Genomic DNA, 24,565 nt, shown 5'->3' on the forward strand with positions numbered 1-24,565 from the left:
AATGTTCCCGATTCCATCAGGGGCTACAGGGAGTTTCAGCCTGTTACCTGGAACGCATCTTTTGTGTGAACGATATGATGCTTAGTCATTTGTTAAATCGGGTGTAGACTGTACATCTTTGAGTACATTTGATTAACAAAAGCTTGCTTGGGGGCTCTTGCCCAAAAGAGTTTAAACATGCTGTGGTGACTCCCAGATTGAAACGGCCAAATCTGGCCCCCGATGATATGAAGAATTATAGACCTATTTTTTTATTTTTTATATAATTATTGCCTTTTGTCTCGATAATTTTAGAAAAGTAGTTTTACTACAATTACTGTCATTCATAAATGTACACTCTGTAGTAAAAATGTTTCAGTCTGGGTTTAAAGTAGCCCATAGCATAGAATCGGCTGTTGAAAGTGATAAATTATATTTTTCTAGCTCAAGTTTTTTAGTGCTGCTGGATCTCAGTGCAGCATTTGACATGATTGACCATAATATCCTTATCTCTTGTCTGGAACACAGAGTAGGTTTAAAATACATGGTCTTGAAATGGTTTAAATCCTTCGTCAGTGATAGATATTTTTCAGGCAATAATTTGACTTAAAAAAAAAAAAAAATCTTTTAGTGGGTGTGCCACAAGGGTCTATTTTATCTCCCACACTTTTTTCTTTGTATTTGTTCCCACTCTGTAGCATTTTTAGAAAGCATGGAGTATCATTCCATTGTTTCGCCGATGATACTCAACAGTATTTGCCACTAAGGCGCCCAACAAAATCTTTCGATTCTCTGTTAGATTGCCTAAACTATGTTAAAAACTGGATGGCATTTTTTTTTTTATGTCAAACAAAGACAAAACAGAGGTCATTGTATTTTGCCAGTCAAATAAATTTCCCAATGTCCTTTTTTAGATTCAAGCAGGTTGGCACTGTACTGTAAAACGTTGGTAGGAAATTTAGGTTTCATAATTGAGCATGAATGAAAAATTGAAAAGCAAATCAATTTGGTGGTGCGGGCCTACTTTTATCATCTGCATCTTTTAGCAGTAACTAAACCTTTCTTATCAGATGCAGACCTTGACAGAATCTTTCATACTTTTGTTTTATCTCGTCTTGATTTTTTTAATTCTCTGTATGTTTGTATCTCGGCTGGATCTCTGACACACCTGAAATCTGTGCAAAAGGTGGCGAGGCTTTTAAAGAGGGTCAATAAATCTTCCATTACACCAGTTTTAGCAAATTTACAGTGGCTTCCCTTTATTTTTAGAATCAAATATACGATTTTAATGTTTGTATATAAAGCTTTAAATAATAAGGCCCCTATGTACCTTATAGTCTGTTGATTCCTTATAATCCCATTAGAGCAGTACAGTCCGAAAACCAAAAACTACTTATAGTTCCAAGGACAAACCGCCTTTTGCAGTTATGGGACCAAGCTTATGGAATGAGTTACCTTTATCTATTAGATCTGCTACATCCTTATCAGTATTCAGGAACCTGCTGAAAGCTAACTTAGTTCTGGCAGCCTACAATAGCCAAACTTGTATGGGGCAAATGTGGTGCCTTTGATGTTTGATTGGTTAATATGTGTATCTTTTATTACAGCTTTAAAAAAAAAATCATACACACACATATGTGTGTGTGAACTGTATGTGTACACAGACAGACAGACAGACAGACAGACAGACAGATGGATAGATGGATAGAACGCTCATAATTATCAGACAAACACCCACTAAATGCCCCACTTATTGCAAAGAACTAAACTTTGACTAATAACTGTCAACAGTAAAACACCGTTTGTTGCTGAAAGAAAGAAACAAAATACTAAATAAATAAATAAATAAATAAATGCTGTCTTCAAATATTCTTTTATTTTATTTTCAGTGCAATTTTTACAGTCAAATTGTAATAGTTTATGTTGCAGCCGCGAGACGATGATGGAAAATAAGCATCCACGTGTGAGATGAGGCACAGCATGCTGTCATCCCTTTGCTCTCCACTCTGTCATGTTTATACATTGGCATCAGGTTTTAATTCACTAGCCCTTTGTTGCAGAAAACAGCGTGTCAGTTGCACATTTCACTGTCAAGTTCATCTTTACATGGGGCCCATTTATCAATCGAATTGGAATTTTACTCTCCCTTCCCCATGCATGAAAAAAAAAGAAAAAGAAGAAAAAAAAAAGCCATTTGTGAGGAATTTTGTGTTGCTCCATGCCATAGGGGACTCCATTTATAGTATTTATTCACTTCTGGTTTGCATTAGCTTTGAATTAATCCCAAATTAAACGTATTGTAATATGTGGCAGATGGTGATTTTATATGCATCCAGACAAAGACAAAGCAGATTGCTGCTTGTTGTTTGTTTCAAAATAAATTGGAGAGGAACTGACATAATTCTTCCCAACCAGACTTCTGGTATCTTTCACAAAATGACCTGATTTCCTTAGTCTGAGGAAAATATGCTAGTTGACTGAAAACCTTTATGTTGGAGGTTGAGTTTGGTTGTCTCTGGTCATTCTGATTGGTAAATTGTGACTTCTGTGAAATATATGTATGCATATTTTTCAGTAGTATGAAAGTTTAAGTATAATGATTGTTGTCCCTGACAGCCAATCCTCAATCCAATCCGCACAGTGTTAGGGACAAGAGTTTCTACGGTACTACCATGGTACCATATGCAAAAAACACAGTATTAATGTGGTATTGTGTAAAAAAGCATGTTAATAACACAATATTCTTAAGTATTAGCTACCATAGTTTGTATTCATATTATATTTATATTCATAGAATCCCTATTATTAAAGCTTTTGCATAAATGCATGCCCAAACAACATGGTATCTCATTGAAATGTACCGATAAATGTACCATGATCCTCTTGAATGATTACCATATTAATTTAACATTATTTAGCAAAGATACAATGGTTGTATTATCATATGTACTTTGAGACTCTCTTGAAACACAACTGTTTTATTATTGTATTAATATTTATTCAGTATGCAAACTCCAGACGGTGTGGCAAAGCTCTGTTACTGAAGGGCAGCAAGACTAAGACAATCGCAAACACATGAACAACGATATACTGTACATTCACTAACAGACATACAGTATTAACAGTGAGAGGCTATGCTGTGTGAACCTGAACAAGGGTCATGTTTATGTAAAATGATGCTACTGTTTTCAGAAACTCACTGTGACTGAAAATTAAAATTGGCACAACAAATATATATATATATATATATATATATATATATATATATATATATATATATATATATATATATATATATATATATATATATATATATATATATATATATATATATAGGCTCAGATAAAACTTTAGACATTTTCTCTTCAACTAGGCAAATTATCCCCTTTTAGAGTCAAAATTAAATCAGCATCATCCCTGTTTACTTCCGTGAATGTTCCTGCTCTTACTGTGATTGATTAATCGTTTTAAGTTATTCGAAAAAGACTGAATTTGTGTAAACTGAAAAAATAAATAAAAATAATTTTATATATATATATATATATATATATATATATATATATATATATATATATATATATATATATATATATATATATATATATATATAAATGCCATTTCAGAAAGGACACAATAAACTAAAAAAATAAATAAAAATAATATATATATATATATATATATATATATATATATATATATATATATATATATATATATATATATATATATATATATATATATATATATATATATATATATATATATATATATATGCTAATTCAGAAAGGATACAATAAACAATATACATTTATAATGCCACAAAATATTTCTATTCTATATAAAAATAAAAAGCATTACGGTTTCCACAAAAAAATATTAAGTAGCACAACTGCTTCAACACTAATAATAATAATACATATTTATTGAGCAGTAAATCAGCTTGTAAATTTAGCTTTGCCATTTTACAAAAGGAAACAATCATTTTATTTATTTATTTATTTGTTTGTTTGTTTTTAATTACATGTATCTTTGGGGAGCACAATAATTATAATAATAATAATAATAATAATAATAATAATAATAAATGCTACTTACTACTACTGCTACATTACTATTAATAGTAATAATAAAAATGAATAAATACATTTTCACATAATTTCCAAACTTTCACCACTTTTATTCTCACTGTCCCTATCTGTCATTGTTGTATAAATGGCTTCCTTGTAGTTTTACGCTGGGAAAAGTATTTTAAGATAAGCATGAAACACTTCCCCTTTAATATTCAGCCAGACAGAACGAGCATTGAGGGCACGTGGTGAACACTCCAGCAGGCTCACAGGAGATGATGATTATTTACAGAGCAGGGAGAGCAGGAGGTGTGTCAAAGATTTGCCTGCTCAACTGTGCTTTTACACAAAAATCTGGCTCAGTCACGCTGAGTAAAGCACCTGGCGCCCAAAAACTTACACAAACATAAACGCTCACTGGAGTCACGAACATGTGCCGCACAGACCTTGCACTGTATGTGACCATTAGTCACCATTACCTCCACATATCCCATGTCTATCATTTAAAAAGAACTTCACTTGCACATGTACAGTATGAATGAACCTTAATGCATTTGGACAGGAAGCGACATCAGGGACTACAGTGCACTATAATGGCTGCACAGTGCATTATGGGAGCAGAAAGCATTAGGCACTCATTTTGGCATATAAATGGCACATCTGTATTGCGCAATAATGTATTTTTAATATGAATACAAGCATATTTTGGATGTTTGACAGGTGGCATATATTTAGCATAAAATAAAATAAAAACTGTAATATTGAAAAAAAAAAAAAACAATTTAAAAGAATATTTTTCTATTTAAATTTATTTAAAAATGTTATTTATTCCAGTGATGCAATGTCGAATTTTCAGCAGCCATTATTCTGGCTTTCATCAGAACATCATCAAATCATCCATCAGAAATCATCAAATATGCTATTTTAATTCTGAAAACAATTGTGCTTAACTTTAACACCAAATTCCTTAACTTAAGCAAATGTTTTGTGTTTTAAACGAAACGCACCAGTGTAAAATATGCCTAAGATTCTGTGATGAATAGAAAGTTCATTAAGTCTTTTTCACATTATAATAGCAAAATAGCATAAAAATATCTCAGGACCACTTTAGTACAGGGACCAATTCTCACTATTAACTAGTTGCTTATTAGCATGCCTATTGTTAACATATTGGCTGATTATTAGTAATTATAAAGCAAATATTCTGACCATATTCTAGACCCACAATCTTGCATAATACCTACATTTAACAACTACCTTACTTACTATTAATAAGCAGCAAATTAGGAATTTACTGAGGCAAAAGGCATAGTTAATGGTCTGTCAATAGCAAGATCCTTAAAATAAAGTGTGACCGATATCTCCTCAACAAGAACTCAAACATATTCATAGCACAAATAGTTAGATGTCAAATCCATGCCTCTAAATATGAGCAATAATAGCACGCTTTCCTTAGCAAGCGCAACTACAAATTGGTAATAAAGTAAGACTTATTTAAAGATCTTCTGCTATTTCGCTCATAAAGATTGAAACAAGAACGAATGTATTTGGCAACCCTGACATGATGCGAACTAGAACTCTGGACTGTAAGGCGTAACCATGGCATAATGTGTCAGTAATCCGACATTACCAGAAAACGTGTATGCTCTTGAGTGAGTCAGAATATGATCTCAGGCCTCAGGGCATGAGTGGGTCTTTCACCAGAAAAAAAAAAAAAAAATAAGGCTTCATGGATGGTTGAGTTGAGGAAAGTTTATTACCATGCAGAAGTGTCCTGGCTTGACATCTAAGTCACCATGGACCTCACTGCAGAGCATCTACAGTCAAATAGTGTCTAATGGAGCGGTGTAATGCAAAGAGGCAGCTCTAACAGCACATCCCTTTCCCAACACACTTCACAGTCGGCTTCTATTACATCCAAAGCCAGTCTGACTACAGCTGTTGTTAATCTGCGAGATCAGACCTGGCTTTGATGACACAGCTCTGTCTGAAGGGAAATTAAAATGGAACAGATATGTATAGCTGTGCTCTTTGGACGGTCTTGCGAGAGGCGAGGAAGGATATTTTACCTGATGAGCGTCTTCCCACTTCTCAAGGTTTTCAATGTCCAACATTAAGCTGACAATCTGGAAGAATTTCTGAAAAACAAAAAAAACAAAAACAGTAAAAGACAAAATGATGGATGTGTATCTGTTACTCTACACTGCAAACACACACACAAACCTAATATATATATATATATATATATATATATATATATATATATATATATATATATATATATATATATATATATATATATATATATATATATATATATATATATATACCTTAAAAAAATTCTGAGAAATGTCAGATAGATTTTATTCAAATAAAATTTTAATTACACTGAATTCATTCTTTTTAAATATAATTTTTCTTCTTGTTTCAAGCATGATATTTTGGAAAAATATATTACATTGAAAAATGCAATATGTAATTATGAAGTTGACATGTCAAGCACTGATCTAAAGCTGTTTAACATAAATAACATTGTATAGCCTTGGATTATGCTTGCGTGGTATGTATATTCTCTTTATTTACAGAAAATATGTTAAAATCTGTACAAACAGTGGAAAACACTGGAAGAAATAAAGCCTGTTCACAATTTGTGTCATCTACCCATTTATTACTTGTACCTCTATACACACACACACACACACACACACACACACAGAGGCAAACACACACCTGCACGTCGTCAGGAGCTGGGATGTAGGTTGCTCGCTTGAAGGTGTCCGTCACATTTCGGAGAATCTCCACGGAGAATAAGAGGTCGCCGCTATAATAATTCTTACGGGACATTAACTCCAGGAGACTCCTCACGATCTGAGACATGCCCTCCCCTGCCAGGGTCCTCTGACCCTTCGCAAGATGTTCTCGCAACTACAGGAGAAGAGAGAAAAAAAAACAAACAAACCTTATTTTAAGCACAGACACTGATAAATAAATCTCAGTAATAACCACAGAAGCATGAAGTTGCAGCCAGGGTTTATAAATAAAACCAGAGAGATACCACATTAAATCCGCAGACCTGGAATTTGTATGCATTTCATCCACCGATTTTAAAGGGAAAATCTCTGGAATCTTGTTCATTTTAAAATGGGATTATATGCTAAACTATTTTTAGCTGAAATAATAATTAATAAGAGAAAATATATGAACAAGCATGTGAAAAATAACACCCATACAGGCCTAACCACCAACGCACCAATATACTTGTGTTGTATTCGTTTTAAACAGCTCATAAAGAGAATAAATAAGCACCTTGAAATGTAGATGCAGATTTAAAGGTAAGCAAGAGTGCAGAAGAACACGCTGGCTTTGAAGCTGAAAAAACATTGATTCGGGTCTGAAGCAAAGCGAAAGCAGTTTGAAAGTATCGACAGCCGCCTTAATCTACTTCCCATCTATAGTCGACCAAGCTGTGAGCATAACAAAGTGAAAACAACTTCTCTCTTAGTAAATCAACTAGCAGAGTTCATGTTTGCAGTCAAACGCCAGCAGACGAAGTGTTGACTGTCTAATGACAGTACTGTGAGTGCAGGAGGTGGCAGACAAAGGCAATCAAAGCTAATTAAGCATTGTCTGATTATAATGAAGGGTTTGTGGTTAACAGCACAATCAACCCCGGCACATCACGCCTCGGTCGAGACCGAATTTAAACCCACTCGACATTATGAACTCAAAGTCAAAGGTTGTGGCTAAAGAATTAGAGCGCATGAAGGCAGGCCGTTGAATCTGTTAGGAAGTAATCAATCACTATCGAAACACAACAAGCGATAGAAAGTACATAATCAGGATGAAAGCTTTGAGATTTGTGTTGTTGCTTTTCAAGCTTTGAAGCATTTATGGTAGAGATTATTATAAAGAAAGCTTTCCCAGGTAGGGGTTTTCATTTTCTTTGTGTGTGTAATAATGAGTAGGGATCCGAAAGTGGAATTGACTCTTTTTAGTGTTTTGCTGAGTGGTCATTGCCTTTATTATCATTTGTGGAAAGTGACAACAGCAATGTTCTCTCCAGCACACGCGGTCCTTTAAATACACTCCAATCTATCACTTTTCCATGGCTTGTTATCCGCTCTAGTGACACCACCAAACAAAATGCAAACAAATGCATCCTTGCATCTGATATGCATTCACTGATGTACAACTACAAATCTGGTGTATTAAACTTGTATTATTTAATATTCAGCTGCTCATCCATGCTATCAACTGAGCTAATAAATTCAGGGTCGGACAGTAGCAGATGGAAGTTTTCAAATAAAATGTCACAAATTGAGTTGAGCAACAGAATTTGCCCCATGTATGATTACTCCTTTAAATCACTGTGTAAACCGCATTCATCCGTCCTTTTGTCTTGTTTTCCAGTAAAAATGTCCAAGCATCCTTGAAATAATAAATAAATAAATAAAACAGGCACTACAAAAAAATAAAACTTTAAACTAAACTAAGCTAAGCTAAGATAAACTAGACTCGACTAAACTAAACTAAATGTACTGTTAAGTAAATCTGCATGAAATATTATGACCTGTTTTCAAGGTGATACATCTTACATTTTATAACTACACATTAGTTTAATTTATTTAGCATTTTAATAATAATAATAATAACAGCACTGTTTGTACTATTAATGCAAATATGTATGTAATTAAATTTAAATTAAAAATGTATTTAATAATAATAACAACAAACGTATATTCTTATTTGTATTATATTAAAATGTATCATTATTCTTATTAGTAGTAGTAGTAGTGGTAGCATTGCAGCAAAGTTATATTATTATTACAACTAGTAGAAACATTATTAATATTATTAATACAAAATTGTTAATTATATGTATCATTAAATGCATTATTATTATTATTATTATTATTATTATTATTATTATTAACAGTAGTGTAGTTAATAACAACAGTAATAAACAATGTATTTTAGTTAATTTAACAACAATTTTTGATGTAAATATTATTATTACATAATGTTTTATCTATCTATCTATCTATCTATCTATCTATCTATCTATCTATCTATCTATCTATCTATCTATCTATCTATCTATCTATTATATAATTCAAAATTAGCTCTGAAAACAAGTATTATCTTATGTATGAAAATATGGAATACTCTAATACAGAGCCAATTTCTAAATAAGTCACACAAACTATTTATCAAAATGGTGTAAGATTGCTAAATAATGTGCATAAATTTTTATTCATAATCAAACTTTTTTTTGTGACCTCACAGCACGTCATCCACTTCCATGTACTTACAGATAAATGTAAATATCTATATTCAAGTGAGACACATCGGGCGAAGCTCGGAGGACCCCAGTAAGCAACTCCATTAGCGTCCAGCAAACAACGACGACTAGCAGATCCTACAGGGACAGGGAGGAAAAAACAGATCATTATCACCACTGGGCACAAGTAATAACAACATGTCAAGGTTTGACAGACACGTGCAGTGATGTTCACACGCTTCATTTAAAAGACTTCACTGGGACGCGGCATACGATAATGTCTGGGATAATGTCTGTTCTGAGTATTGTGTTGAGTCATTTTACACTGCTGTAATCTCAGTTTTGCTTAAAGATTTCTGTCACTTGCATCATTCAGATCAAGGCCAATAAGACTCGACCGTGGCCTCACCCCCGGTACCCTTGCTGTGATAAAAATGGGCCTGAAAATCACACAGGGAATGCAGGCAGACGTGGAAACATAGCCCGGAAAAGTCAAGCGAATCGTTCTCTGCAGGAATTGGTTTTTCTTTTGGGGGTTAGTGTGCATGAAAGTCCGTGCTGGCCGGGATGTGGAGTTATGGAGGATATAGATTACAGCTAGCTGTTGACCTCATTCAACACTCTGCTCTGCGCTCCCACTTCAAAGACATCATTTATTAGGTCTTTCTGTTTTTATTAGGTAAAAATCACTGAGCGCCTTGGGTGTCTTTCTTCACTACTATCTGAGAATTATTGCACGCTGTACTCAAAGGGCATAAATAACCCCCAAAAACTCTGCCACTGCGCTGGGAAGGGTTAGAAACTCATGAGCCAATTGGAAGAGTGCAGAACACTCAATATATAACATTCACAAAACTTGACTGTAATCATGTACAAAACAACAACATGTTAGTGAGTGACATTAAATCTACAGCCTCGCTGTAAAAAAAGAAAGAAAGAAATGTGCTTTTTGTTGGATCCAATGTAAGCTCTGCGGCAGCATCTGACATTTCAACCAGTCAAAATCTCGAAAAAGACTTGATATCAGTTATATTAACTTTCTGTGGCGGCACATATTGGGCTGTAAACATCCTCATTAAGTTTTCTCTCATACACCACTAATTCATCTCAGTGGGCTTAAGAACTGAATGCTGATTAACTGTGTGGAAACCAACTTATTTTGAGTCCGTTGTGCGATGTTGGTTTTGGAAGCTGAGTGACTGCATCGTTGATGGAGTTTTATAATGTGGTTTAACCGATCATAAAATCTTTTAATAAAGCTGCGTCACAGTGTGAGAAGAAACAAATGTATCAGAGATTACATTAGATATGGCGTCTTTGGCTGTGGCCAAAACAACATTAGATTGTAGTTTCAGAGTTTTATGTGATGTAGGCGGTGGCGTACACTCTGAAGCTAATGAAGCTCGGATCATTAACTTTTCTTGATCGGTTTTAATTTAATAGTAATTTGTCACTTAGCTGACATTTTTATTCAGGCCAATGTACAATAAAGCTTTTTAGAGGAACGGTCGTCCTTAAGCAAGCTGGGGTTCAGCTAAAGTGTACAATGGTCATGAAGTAGTCCTTATACAGAAACTGCAAACTTTTGATTACTGGCCTAGATAGAGACTGAACCAGCAATTACTAAATCAAGATGACGGTTATTAGTGAATAATGATTAAAAGGCAAAGTTCAATCAAAAATTAAAAGTACACCATGATTTACTCACCCTCGAGCACCCTAGATTTATGACATTCTTCTTTTAGATGAATACAATCAGAGTTATATTTAAAAAATGTCCTGGCCCTTCCAAGATTTCAAAGCCCAAAAAAGTACATCCATCCACTATAAAACGTGTTCCACACTGTTCTGGGAGCTTAACAAACACCTTTAGAAGCAAATCGATGCATTTGTTTTAGAAAAAATATGCATGTTTAAAACTTCATAAACCGTAATTTCTACAAAACAAGGATTTGTAAAAAAAAAAACAAAAAAATAAAATAAAATAAAAAATGTCTGAGGATTTCGATATAAACCAAGAAGAGACTGGTTTTCCTTTGCTGTAAACAAAACTTGGTTTTGAGACTAGCTTATTTTCACCAGAGCTTACGCTATGGCTACTTCCTATGCCATCTGCTTGAAAGTCACCCTCTCATGAATGCAACTACAAAATGATAGATATTACAGCTTATATGTGGATATTACATATGGATATTTGTCTCTTCACTTCAGAGGGCCTTTATTAACCCCTGGGGTCATGTGGAGTACTTTTATGATGGATGGATGCACCATTTACTGCTATTTTAAGGAGACATTTTTTAATATAACTCCAATTGCATTCGTCTGAAAGAAGAAAGTCTACAATGTCTTGAGGGTGAGTAAATCATGGGGTAATTTTCATGTTTGGGTGAACTATCCCTTTAAATTAATGATATCAATTGGCAATGCATTGGCATTAACAGTGAATGACGTACCAGTGGCATTAGATGGACACTTGTTGTATACCGTCTCTCCGGCTGAGGCTCTCTTCCACGCCATGGCTAATTGGTACTCATCTTTACATATTTCATGAGGTGCTGCACACAGGATGAACCAAAAGTAAGAGATTAACCAGTGAAAAAAAAAGACTAGGATACATGTACAATCTACATTAAATATAAAGCCTATTGATGATTAACTGATTGCTCTCACACACACACACACACACACAGAGACAGACAGACAGAAATAATTTAGTTAAGTTTGTGTCTCTAGATATTGCACTGAAACAAGGACAAAAAAAAAAACTGATTAAGAAAACTCTGTGAAGATCAGCGACAGATACAGCGAGATCTACAACAACAAACATCCCTCTCCAGCTTCCATTCAAAAGATTCTTCAGAACAGAGAACAACCCAGGGGTGAGATACAGAAGGGGACTGGTTTGAAAGCTGAGAGAGATGGAGAACGCAACCCTACCCTTTTCATCTAAACATAATACACCCCGACAAAGCTATTGGACAGATTTTTGTCTTTAAGTTTCTGGTGCCATCAAAGCCCTGTGCCCGATATAAGCTCTGCGGCAATGTCTGACATTTATTTAATCTATAGCCTCCCAAAGCTGAAGTCAACGGCATGCTTATTAAAATCTGCTGTTTGCTGTGCTGCCTGACATGCTGACAAATCACACATAGCAGCACTTTGAACAATTCCCTTCTGTCAAGAATGACCCCTCTCGATAGAAAGAGAGAAGAAATGGAAACAAAGGAGAAGAGAGAGTGTTAAATATGGAAAAAGAAAGGGAATGAATGAGAGAGGCCTACAGGAAAACAGACTGATTAAAGGGAAAGGGAGAAAAAAGAAAGAAAGACTGAAGTAAAGGGCCTTTTTACAAATAGGGTACAAATTAGGGTCTGAAAGTCATATTTTTTTTTTAAAACATCAGTGAAAGCTTCATAGTATATTGACCTTCAACCTCAGAAGAGAATAGGCCAGGGATCCTCAAATCTAGACCTCGAGATCCACTTTCTTGCAGAGTTTCGCTCTAACCCTAATCAAACACACCTGAGCATGCTAATCAATGCCAATTAATGTTTTTGGGATCATTAGAGAATCGCAGACAGGTGAGGTTGATCAGGGTTGGAGCTAAACACTGCTGTCAATTGGACCTCCAGGGCAAGATTTGAGGAAGGGGGGAATAGGCCATGGACCTATGGAGCCAGAAGAGTCTCAGTATAGATAAATGCACACACTACATTCACATATGCACACACAGGATTCATAGATGCACACACATGATTCATAAATACACACACAAGATGCACAAATGCACACAAAATTCACAAATGCACACACAAAATTTAAAAAGCACAGAAGATTCACAAATGCATACAAAATTCAGAAATGCACACAAAAATCAGAAATACACACACAATTCAGAAATGCAAACAACATTTACAAATGCACTCAAGATTCACAAATGCACAGGACAAGATTCAGAAATGTATTTCTGATGCACACACACACATATATCTTGATTCACAAACTGCTTGCGGTCTGTGAACTTCACTGCATTTGTGTGTGAATTTTGAGACTCCTCTGACTTGGCTTGACACACAAATGCTTTTTTTTAAACAAGGAATGATCAGCAACCAATCAGATATCTCCCTTGTTTGAGCCAATCACAAGAATGCACCCCATGTGGGGGGATTGTTTACTTATAAGCCAATCACATGAACCTGTTCACACAGCAATTGTATTAAATTGTATGAAAATACAGATGTTTAGATTACAATTCAGGTTTATTTTTTATTATTTTTTACTAAATATAAATTTAAAAATGTCTCAATACATATAGCCCAGTGACTGCAGAAAAAAAGTTAACCATGTATTCATAAATTTGCAATAGGCAATTATTTCATTTTATTGAAATATTTTAATGAAAGTAAAAAAAAAAAAAAATGTTTAAACCTTTTTGAATATTTAAATATATCTAAATATTCTTTTGGATGCAATATAGAAGTCACTTTAATTATAATATTCAGTCCCTACATGAAGAGAGAGTCAGTGGTCCGCTGCGAGAGGAAAGTGGCTCTCTGGCTGCGAAAAGTGGGTCTCCGGCTGTCGTTCGCTTAGGAAAGTGAGTTGATCGCTGCGTGAGGAAAGTGAATCGTTCGCTCAACTTCGCTGCTTGAGGAAAGTGAATCGTTCGCTGAGGGAAGTGAGTCGTTCGCTGCGTGACTCGTGAGGAAAGTGAATCGTTCGCTGAGGAAAGTGAGTCGTTTGCTGCGTGACTCGTGAGGAAAGTGAATCGTTCGCTGAGGAAAGTGAGTCGCTCGCTGGGTGAGGAAAGTGAATCGTTCGCTGAGGAAAGTGAGTCGTTCGCTGCGTGACTCGTGAGGAAAGTGAATCGTTCGCTGAGGAAAGTGAGTCGCTCGCTGGGTGAGGAAAGTGAGTCGTTCGCTGAGGAAAGTGAGTCGTTCGCTGCGTGACTCGTGAGGACAGTGAATCGTTCGCTGAGGAAAGTGAGTCGCTCGCTGGGTGAGGAAAGTGAGTCGTTCGCTGCGTGACTCGTGAGGAAAGTGAGTCGCTCGCTGGGTGAGGAAAGTGAGTCGTTCGCTGCGTGACTCGTGAGGAAAGTGAGTCGTTCGCTGCGCAAAGTGAGTCGCCGGCTGTGTGAGGTAAGTGAGTCGTTCGCTGAGGAAAGGGAGTCGTTCGCTGCGTGAGGAAAGTGAGTCGTTCGCTGATTGGCTTATAAGTAAACAATGTCAAGGGAGTCTCAAAATTCACACACAAATGCAGTGAAGTTCACAGACCGCAAGCAGTTTGTAAATCAAGATATATGTGTGTGTGCATCAGAAATACATTTCTGAATCTTGTCCTGTGCATTTGTGAATCTTGAGTGCATTTGTAAATGTTATTTGCATTTCTAAATTGTGTGTGTATTTCTGAATTTTGTGTGCATTTCTGAATTTTGTATGCATTTGTGAATCTTCTGTGCTTTTTAAATTTTGTGTGTGCATTTGTGAATTTTGTGTGCATTTGTGTATCCTGTGTGTATTTATGAATTATGTGTGTGCATGTATGAATCCTATGTGTGCATATGTGACTGTAGTGTGTGCATTTATCTTTATTGAGATTCTTCTGGCTCCATATGGACCTTTACACCTCTTTGAGGCATAATGATAATAGCTTTGTATAAGAAATCAGAGTTGAACAAATCAGAAGGGAAGAAAAATAGAAGGACCAAAATGATTTTTTTTGTTTTGTTTTTTCGATCATGAACACATACCTGGGCACTTCTTGTCATTGCATGAGCGCACTTCCTCTCCAGAGCCATCGCAAGGGTAACCCTGGATCCCTGTGCCTTCACACATACGGAACCGCCGCTGCCAACCTGAGTCACAGGTCTTGGAGCACAAGCTCCAGTGATTCCAAGCACCCCAGTTGCCTCCACCTGCACAGGAACAAGAAAACAAGGAACAGGAGATATAATTACAATCATTGACCATCTACACAATTCAGTTTTAATACTCTTGACTGGAATTGACACAGTAAAAACAAAAAACAAATGTTAAATGACTGTATATCTGTATATATATATACTAAAAGTTTAGCAAAAAATTAAATGGATGAAATGAAATGTAAACAGAAAATATAAGAAGAAATGACATCAGTAACACTGTTCAGCCAATCAGATTTGAGGACCGGAACTAACTGTTGCATAAAACATGAAAAAGCACTTAAAAACGAAGTGACAACAATATTAAGCTGCAGTGTGAATGTGGTCATAAAGCACCTGCATGAAGCTAATTTGCGCTTGTTAATTATTATCAGGGGTGCTAACTAGCATATGCTGACACAGCAGCATATCTGTGGAACAAGTTGAGCGGTGCGGACCGGTAAATCTCTGTGGTTTGGTACCACAGACAATTTAGAATGTTCGCTGCAATTAATTAGACCATGACAGCAAACAAATTGCAGCTGTGCACATAAACTACCTGTCGATTTAAGACTGTAAGCCCACCAGAGAGTAACTTACCCCCACAGGACGGATTGGTGCACTCACGAGTTTCTGCATGTGGCCCCTTGCACTCCGCCCAGCCATGAACTGAAACGCTGCAGCGCCGCTGCCTCTGCTGAGTTCCAGAGCCACAGGAAACAGAGCACTGAGACCAGGCCGCCCAGTCCAACCACTGGCCCTCCACTGCAAACACCACCACAGGGAGAAGTAGAGAGAGAGAGAGATGCAGAGGTAAGAACAGAATAAGGCAGTACGGAAGTGGAGGAAGGACAGGAAAGAAAAGGACAAAAAGTGAGGGACAGAAACAAACAGAGAGCAGGCGGTCGAAGGTACGGACAGGAAGACGGGGTACAGCAAGGGTCTGTGTTTGTCTATAGCATGTGAGTTTGTAAGTTCTTACTTACCCTGATACAAACCTGTGAGATCACTTCAACAAACCGATTTTTGATACCGATTAGTGATGATTAAATGATTTTTCCAATTCAGTGCACTTTTCTTTCTGGTTTCTTCTCATTTAAATGCACTAAAACGAAACACTAAAACTTAATACAATTAGGGTTAAAATGTATCCTAATTTTTAATTAAACTAAATTTTTAACCCTAAAATGTATACAAAGAGATTAAAAAAAAAAATTACAAAATGGCAAAACACAACAGAATTACTAACGCTTTAAATAAAACTAATACACAGATACACAGATATAGATAGATAGATAGATAGATAGATAGATAGATAGATAGATAGATAGATAGATAGATAGATAGATAGATAGATAGATAGATAGATAGATAGATAGATTTGTATTTATTTATTTTTTAAGGATAACTTCATCACTGGACATTAAATTAGAATTCATTCTATTAGAATAAACGAATAAAAATGCATATTAAAGGTGATCCATGTAACACATTCATTTCATGAAAATTGTATTCTAATGGGTTTCAGAGAACAGTAGAGAAAAGAAAAGACTAATTTTGTTTAATTAATTAAAGAGAGATGGACTACTGATACAAACCTAAAAGCACAGGAAGTTAAATAGAGGCTTGATAACATTAGCGCTAAAATGTCACTTTGATGATAATAATTTTAGTTAAGACTGTTGCATATTACAAATGTTTCAGCCTTTAATTTCTGAAAAAAAAAAAAAAGTAAGAAGTAATAATTAAAAAAAGATCTACTGATTACTATTCATTGTTTTTCTATGTATAAAAGACAGCAAGGACATTACGTAACTTACATTAATTTTATAAAGTAGATTAACTGTGGATATCAATAGAGCATATGCAAACACAAGAGTACAGGTTCTGCCTGTGGTCATCTCAACTACAACAACAACAAAACAAAACAAAAAAAACAATCTGAGATCTTTTGCATAATGAATGAAAACGAGATCAATGTGCAGTGACTATTTCTTGCTTGATTAATGAGATTCATGCTTTCTGGTGAAGTTCAAAGTGAATAAATAGTACGCAGGGGGCATGGCGCTTAGGAAGCCCATGCCACTAATCCACTCTTTTTGTTGAAGCATTTATGAATTTCTGCAGTGTTTATGGAGAAAGAAAAAAGAAAGGTTTGTAAATGTTTCACATCTCATATCCCCAGAGACTTTGAAAACATTAGAAGGACTACATGCCTCGATGGACACATATTCAGCATGTAATTCTTATGCTTAAACTTCATCCATCAAATGATGCCATTAATCTTATGGCGTTATGTTTATATAATGAATGCTTTCTAGTATGCACTATCTATTTCACAGTAGGGGTGATGTTACGTCTTTTGACTTTCTGCAGCAATTTCAGGATCTATGCATATTAACCTCTAATATCGCTTTTATCTTATTTAAATGTGGGGGTTGGGGGTAGATATTCATATTTCATCCAAGTGTCTCTCGATATGATTGATGGTATGAACTGAAATCAAATTATCTCTCAATCTAATGGATTCTAAGGAAGACAGAGCACATGATGAACGAAAATGCTGTCACCTTTGCTCTGTCAAAGCAGATGTTCGTCAAACTGAGAAAAAATGTACCGTGTAACATAACTTCAAGGTAGCCACAAGAGCAAACTAAAATTGTACTTAAGGGAGTGATGTACTGTAGTACACACAGACAGATGAGTAGCATATATATATACAGACACATAAATACACAACTGCGTAAATGCATGCTATCATAAAATATGATGCAGTATGTATATAATGGTAATATAATGGTTTAATGGTATAAAATAAAAATAAAAAAACTCTTTAAATGTTGACAGAACGACATATCGCAAAATCAGATGCAGCTGCATTCTCAGTTTGAGATCATGGAGGATTTATGTCTCAAAGCAAGAACATGATAAATAATAACCATATTCTAAAGCCTCACAAACTCAATAACCATGGATAAATGTGGCCTGTCTGTCTGTGCCTCCATGAGAGTATTGGACTCATCATCGCTCATAAAATCAGCAGCCAATGAGGAGAGAGATCCCGCATTTTGTGGTTGCCAGGAGAGACATCAGCTGCAGCTGAAACCCAACAAACACAGCTGAGCATTTATAGCATCTCGCTTTTCTTCACAACAACACAAAGGGAAAGGCAGAGAGAAATCAACTGTATAATTAAAGTAATAACACCGACTTCAGCACATCAAATGGATACTTTGAGTATCCCTCACTTGTAATTCATACACACAAACAAACAGATGCATCTGAGAGTTCAGAGTTGTTGCTAGGAGTTCTGGGCCTTGTTCCTTTACTTTATTTGATTTGATTTCTTATGGCTTGTGGTTTCTCTAAAATCTGTTTTAGCTGAATTACATAAACTGATGAGCTCATATGGCTGCAGTAAATCAAACGGGAGGTTCGGTGATGGTTTATTAGCTTGCTCTGACATGTTCAGCAAGTTGCATTTTAACCTGAGTTTGATGAATATATAGACACGCTGCTGATGCAGTGGACTGTAATAAACTGCTAGTGCATTTGTCCATTAAAGCAAAAAATATATTTTTTTCACGGAACAGCAAATATTTTAATAAACATTTTTCGAGGCGACGACATGAAAAATGAACTGTATTTGAAATAATTTGCTTATCTGTAACTGAGAACATGACTTTTGTTTTCATATTGTGCCTCACATTTTACCCAATTTATTTATTTATTTAAATAAACACATAAAAAAGCACATCTTTTATACAGGTATATAACACTGTCAGGAAACATTGCTCGAGACACTTTTAAAATTATTATCACTACTGAAAATAGTTTTTGTTGCTTAATATTTTTATGGAAATCTTGATGACTATGATTCAAAACTCTAGGTAAGAAAAAAAAATTATTCAGCAGGGACACATTAACATGTAAAGATATGTATAACACCTATATTACCAAATATTTTGTAATAAATATAATAATAAAAGCTGTTTATTTGAAACCGTGTCTCTTACCCATCTCTAATCAAACAAGAACAAAATTAATTAATAGGAGTAACTTACAATAATGATCCGATGACTAGGCCGGAACTGAAATTGCTCACATTTACAGATTGCAGAGATGCAAACCATCACTGTAATCATATTCCCAAATACAGCTGAAGTAATGTGGGAGTGAACACGCCAATGTTTACACCGTCTCCGTTTAGATTCACACTAACCGTCCTGTACTGTGAACGGGAGAAGGTATATTAAGTTGAGTGTAGTGTTAAATTATATCAGCAGATTACACGTCAGTAGCCATTCGTGAATGCAATTTGAATATGAGGCGGATGAGATGTTTTTACACATGGGCGCCTCTCAGTAGGTGAGGACAGGTGGAAAAATTTGCTCTCTGACAGGTTGTAATCACTGTCAGTCAAAAAGCGCTCGGCCGGACTGGCCCAGCTGTTCATTTGTGCCTCCTCAAATAAAAGACAATCACAGTGATTGGCTGTCACCCTTAACCCTTCAACTGTCAGCCTAATGGAGGTCTTCAACTCCAGGCAGGAGCGACTGTTCAAACTGAAAATGAATTGAAATGTAACAGACAAATGATTTATTGCTCATCTCAGTGGGGTAATAACTCATTTTGGATCCCGCTGGTTGAGACCGGAGCGCATGGTGGAGAAGAAACAACAAACCCCAGCATGCACGGACACGTGTGATTGGTTCATCTGCGATTCCGATTAGCTTAACTCGAGCCGAGCCCCCATTTGAGTAAGACTTCAGCTCAAAAAAAAAATGTATAATTGAGACTGGCATAATGAATGAATGAATGAAATCCAGGAGAAACTACGAGGCACGGCTGCAGAAAGAGAACGCAGACGACACAGAACTCAGGCGCCGCCTTCAGACTGAGACGGGACAGGAGGAGTGAGAGAGAGACCGACGAGAAACAAGCAGACTGGGGTGAACCTAGAGGCAGTGAGGATGGCACACAGGAAGGAAAGGGAAAGGTCAGTTAGAAGAAAACGTGAAAAGACAGACAAGGCATGAGACGACATACAACATGGAAAAAGGGCAAAGAATAAGGAAGTTGGAAGAGTCCAGAGCATAGAGCACACCGGGTCTCATTCACCAACTGCAGATGCATATAAATACATGCACAAAATAAATACGTTTACTCAAACCACATAGACTCTATTTTTATCGTTGATGTGTTATAAAATTACAAAATTGTTATAACTATTCCTATATTATATTATATTATACACTGAATATTTTATACAATAATAACCACACAAAAAAAACTATGTGCATTTTATTTTGATCTATGATTTTTCAAGCAAGTCTTTTCTACACACCTTTGCAATTATTAGTGCATGAGACTCATTGTGATAAAAGTGTAAAGGCAGAGCATACTGTGAGATTGAGTGAGAGAAGAGAAGAGAGAGCATACTGGCAGATGAGGGAATGGAGATTAGTACTAACCGGGGCACACAGCTATATTGCAGAGTTTGGTTTGCACCTCGGGCCCTCCACAGCCCTTGCTTCCATGCTGGGGGAGCACACAGATCCTGCTCCGGGTCCGAGTGCCACGGCCACACGTGACTGAGCACAGGCTCCACGAAGACCACTCCTCCCACAGCCCATGCACTGCAAACACCAACAAAACCAGCAATGGGGATGAGGGAAGATGAAGGTGGGCCGGAGGGTCCTTTAGTAGCCAGAATCAGCACACGGGGACACAAAGAGGTGAAACCCTGCCCAGCTGAAGGATAAAACCAGGAATGCCACCAACAGACTGGGCCTCAACCGTGAAACGCCAGAGCGGATGAAGCCTTCAGATCAAGGGTTGAGGGCAGAGAAGGAAATGAAAATGAAACAGCATGTATAACATGAATGAGACCTCACTTATTCGTAAGAAGGCGCACAAAAGTGCAAAAGATCAAGGCATGGGTAGAGCAAAACTAGATGAAATGCACCGTTTGATCGTGAAACGTGTCCGATTGATTATGTTCCTGCTGAGAGGATTTCAATGAGATTGTGTCCCTGAAGGATTCTTTGACTATCAATAAAAGCGATATGTGTTCCATTTCGTTTTATGTTGAGTGACTTCCGAAATAAGTATTCCCTAGATGTATTCTTCAACTCTTTTAATAGAAGTCATATGGAGATCTTGAACTTTCAGGTATGACTCCGATTCCAGCTCTGTTCCAAAACCGAATGAGCTGCTTACACAGGGAACTGCCTTCAGAGACCTCATAAATAATTATTTTGGAACATTTGGGCCATGCAAAAAGAGGAATCAGCACACAATTGTTTTTAACTCAGGCAATAATTTAAAGCATTTTTTTAGTGATACATTTTCATATTTAATTGACAATCAAATTCAAATAACATATATATATGAAATAACCCCCATATAGAATACATATGAATCACCCCATAGCAGATCTATATAGCTATATATAGATACACCTGGAGCTGGGGAAGCTGGAGGGTTTCTGATACATGCTGCAACTGCTACAGGAAGCACTAGCCAAGTATTTGAATGTTGAGCAGCAAACTCACTGGCTGCTGATACAAAAAGAACCAATCATTTGTGCCATGTGATGATGATGTAATGACATCAGATTGAAAATGCATTCGAAAACTCCAAAATGATGCCATCGGAGACAGCATTCCAGGGCAGGAAGGCATCAAGGCACGTCCGAATCCAAAATCTGCTTTACTCCCTGTCTACGGAGGTACCTTCTTCTGATGGAATTTTGAAGGCAGCAAAGATGTATCCTTCACTGCCTTTGATATCCCACAATCCTGTGCATTCCATTCTGTGACTGTTGAGCTAAAAAATAAAGATGGCATCTGAACGTTGTGTTTGGTGGTCAGTTTGTGTGTAAAAAAAAATCATTTTAGTAGTATACATGTCTTTCTACACACTTAATTTAAGTAATGTGAGAGAAATTATATAAATATACAGTACACACAATTTGGTTTGAAACAGTCAGTTTAATTTTATTTAAATGTTGAAAATGGACTAGTCCCAATGCATTCTGGGTTTACCACTGCAAAGAAAGGTAATGCTGTCTGTAAAATTCATACCTATAAAAATGTAACATATTTTGCATTGGAAGCAAGCACTTATGATTTCTTAAATTTATTGCTATGAAGGCAGCTTACTGGGTTATAAAGTAACTAACTTTTGGAACAAACATATGACTGTGGGCTTGATGAGATGTTATGGCTGAGGGTGTGAGTGACCTTTGACTGACCACTGCAGTGTGACAACCACAAAACCACCCAAAGTGAGCCTTAACTCTCTTCCCCTTTTGTTTCCTCTACAGTGACCAACTGTAGGGATCTTTGGAAACTGAAGAGCAGACATCCTTACAAAACCAACAAGGTAGTCAGCATTTCATTATCTGAGTTGCCAAAGAAAGAGTGAGGATTTTTTTGCTGTGTGGAGTGACAGTAAAAACAGACGACAAACTTTATAATATAAGGCAAGATACACATGAAAAACTGAAAATGGTGAGAAAGACTGAAAAGAGTGATTCAGGTGAGGACGGAAAGAAAAATGGATCCTGACAGGGGATGGAAGGAAAGAGCATTGGCCAGAATTTGGAGTAAGGGGCAAAAGAAAGAGTAAGTAAAAGAGACAGGGAAGGAGATTTTGGAGAGGGCTTTTGGAAAGAGCGAGGGAGAGATTGTAAGGCCTCCTCAGTGCAGAGCAGGGATGTACTGTGAATTATGCATGCTGATAAATAATTGATAGCGCTCTGTAGTGCAAAGCTCAAAGGAGCCATGGCTCAGCTGCACATACCTCACGAAGATTAAAAAAGAGCTTCCATGAAGTGAATGAGAGAGTGGCTGGACAAGTAGAGAAATAGAGGTACTCGTTGCTCAAACAACTTGGACAAAAAAAAAAAAAAGCTGACTTTCAGTCACCTTCTGCCCTCTTCAGCAGAAAAAAAATTAGACAACTAGTAACAAAAATCACATTTATAGATTTAAACCTCTAATTATCTTCTGCAATTAAGCCAAAACTCATGATCTGCTGACCAAAAAATAGGTTACAGGTGTAGGATCGAATGGGGTTGTGGACGATAATACTGTAAAAGCAAATCTAATTATGCATAGTAGTTTAGGATTCATTTAAATAAATAAATAAATTAAATTAAATTAATAAACAGGCTAAGCATTTACCCAAACTTTTAATTAAATTTGGCAACAGCAAAAAAAAAAAGTTTATTTAAACGTTTTTTTTTTTTTTTTTTATATATATATATTTCCATATTGAATACAATTTAAGTATGTGACCAATTACATGCTTATTTAATAAGCACAACCATACAGCACACAACATTTGGGTCAGTAATCAGTTTACAAGCATTTATAACTACAGTATTTAACCTAGAAATGTCCATATAAAATTACAAAAAATGTATGTATGCTGTGTAAAATAAAATACAATCAAATTAAATTAAATATAAATAATAATATGTAATAAAATATATAAAGATACATTCATAAATATAAAAACAAAATGTAACATTTATATCTAATTCCAGAAGGAAAACCAGTTGAAAACCACTGATTTATAATAATTCATGTTTGAAGGATCTTATACTGTTTAGTTTTAGGATTAAAAATTAACTTTGAACTCCTCCATGGCTAGCAAGTCACTGGCAGTCTATTCTTGCCTGGACTTCCAAGTGCTCTTTCATTGGTAGTTTTAGGCTGATGACGCTGTTGATTGCGAGCTGTAAAGGGTGAAACGTGAGGCTAGGATAACAGCACTGATTTTGTGTGGCATGGGGAGAGGTTGAATACTGGGCTGATGTGCCTGCAGTGCTCATTGCTTCTCTGTAGACCACATTACATACTGCCGCATCCATCAAATCACTGTCTGTGCTGTCTCATGCAGAGACCCAGAGCCTGTCTATCCATTCCCCGCAAAAGGTGGTGATTCTTTCCATGGTGGAGGAAGCGAGAGAGAAATGTAAAAACAGGTACACACTGACCACCAGACCACAGTCAGGAAAAAAAAAGCAGCAAAAAAAGCAGAGGGCTTTGATGATGAAAGGCAGAGAAGCATACTAGACAGAGAGAAATAAATAAACAGGCACAGAAAGAGATGTGGCTGTGAACCGGGCATGCGGGGCAGACAACAATCCTCAAACCAATAGATCAATGTCCCCTCAGAGCATTTCTAGAACAGCAGCAAACTCTGTTCTGTGGCTCCACAGGCTGCAGGCATTGTTTAGTGTTGTTTACATGTCATAAATATTATTTATATCATTTAAGACCAACAGCGATTGCAGTTATAACTGATGCAGTTACCCTTTAAAAA

The 24,565-nt window shown here is 36.2% G+C and overlaps 1 protein-coding gene across 6 annotated transcripts in view; it reads right to left on the bottom strand.

Moving 5' to 3' along the window:
• The window catches only part of LOC127979355 (adhesion G protein-coupled receptor B2), a 274,746-nt gene that overhangs the window by 99,404 nt on the left and 150,777 nt on the right, over window positions 1-24,565 (bottom strand). For all 6 annotated transcript variants that reach the window (XM_052584743.1, XM_052584740.1, XM_052584744.1 and 3 more), the window contains exons 5-10: window positions 15,827-15,991; window positions 15,077-15,241; window positions 11,781-11,882; window positions 9,359-9,465; window positions 6,777-6,971; window positions 6,116-6,184 (exon numbers count right to left, since the gene is read on the bottom strand). In XM_052584743.1, coding sequence (XP_052440703.1) covers window positions 6,116-6,184; window positions 6,777-6,971; window positions 9,359-9,465; window positions 11,781-11,882; window positions 15,077-15,241; window positions 15,827-15,991 — 803 coding nt within the window. The remainder of the gene's footprint in view (window positions 1-6,115; window positions 6,185-6,776; window positions 6,972-9,358; window positions 9,466-11,780; window positions 11,883-15,076; window positions 15,242-15,826; window positions 15,992-24,565) is intronic.

The sequence above is a fragment of the Carassius gibelio genome, chromosome B19, assembly GCF_023724105.1.
Source record: "Carassius gibelio isolate Cgi1373 ecotype wild population from Czech Republic chromosome B19, carGib1.2-hapl.c, whole genome shotgun sequence".
In the NCBI taxonomy this organism is placed as follows: Eukaryota; Metazoa; Chordata; class Actinopteri; order Cypriniformes; family Cyprinidae; genus Carassius; species Carassius gibelio.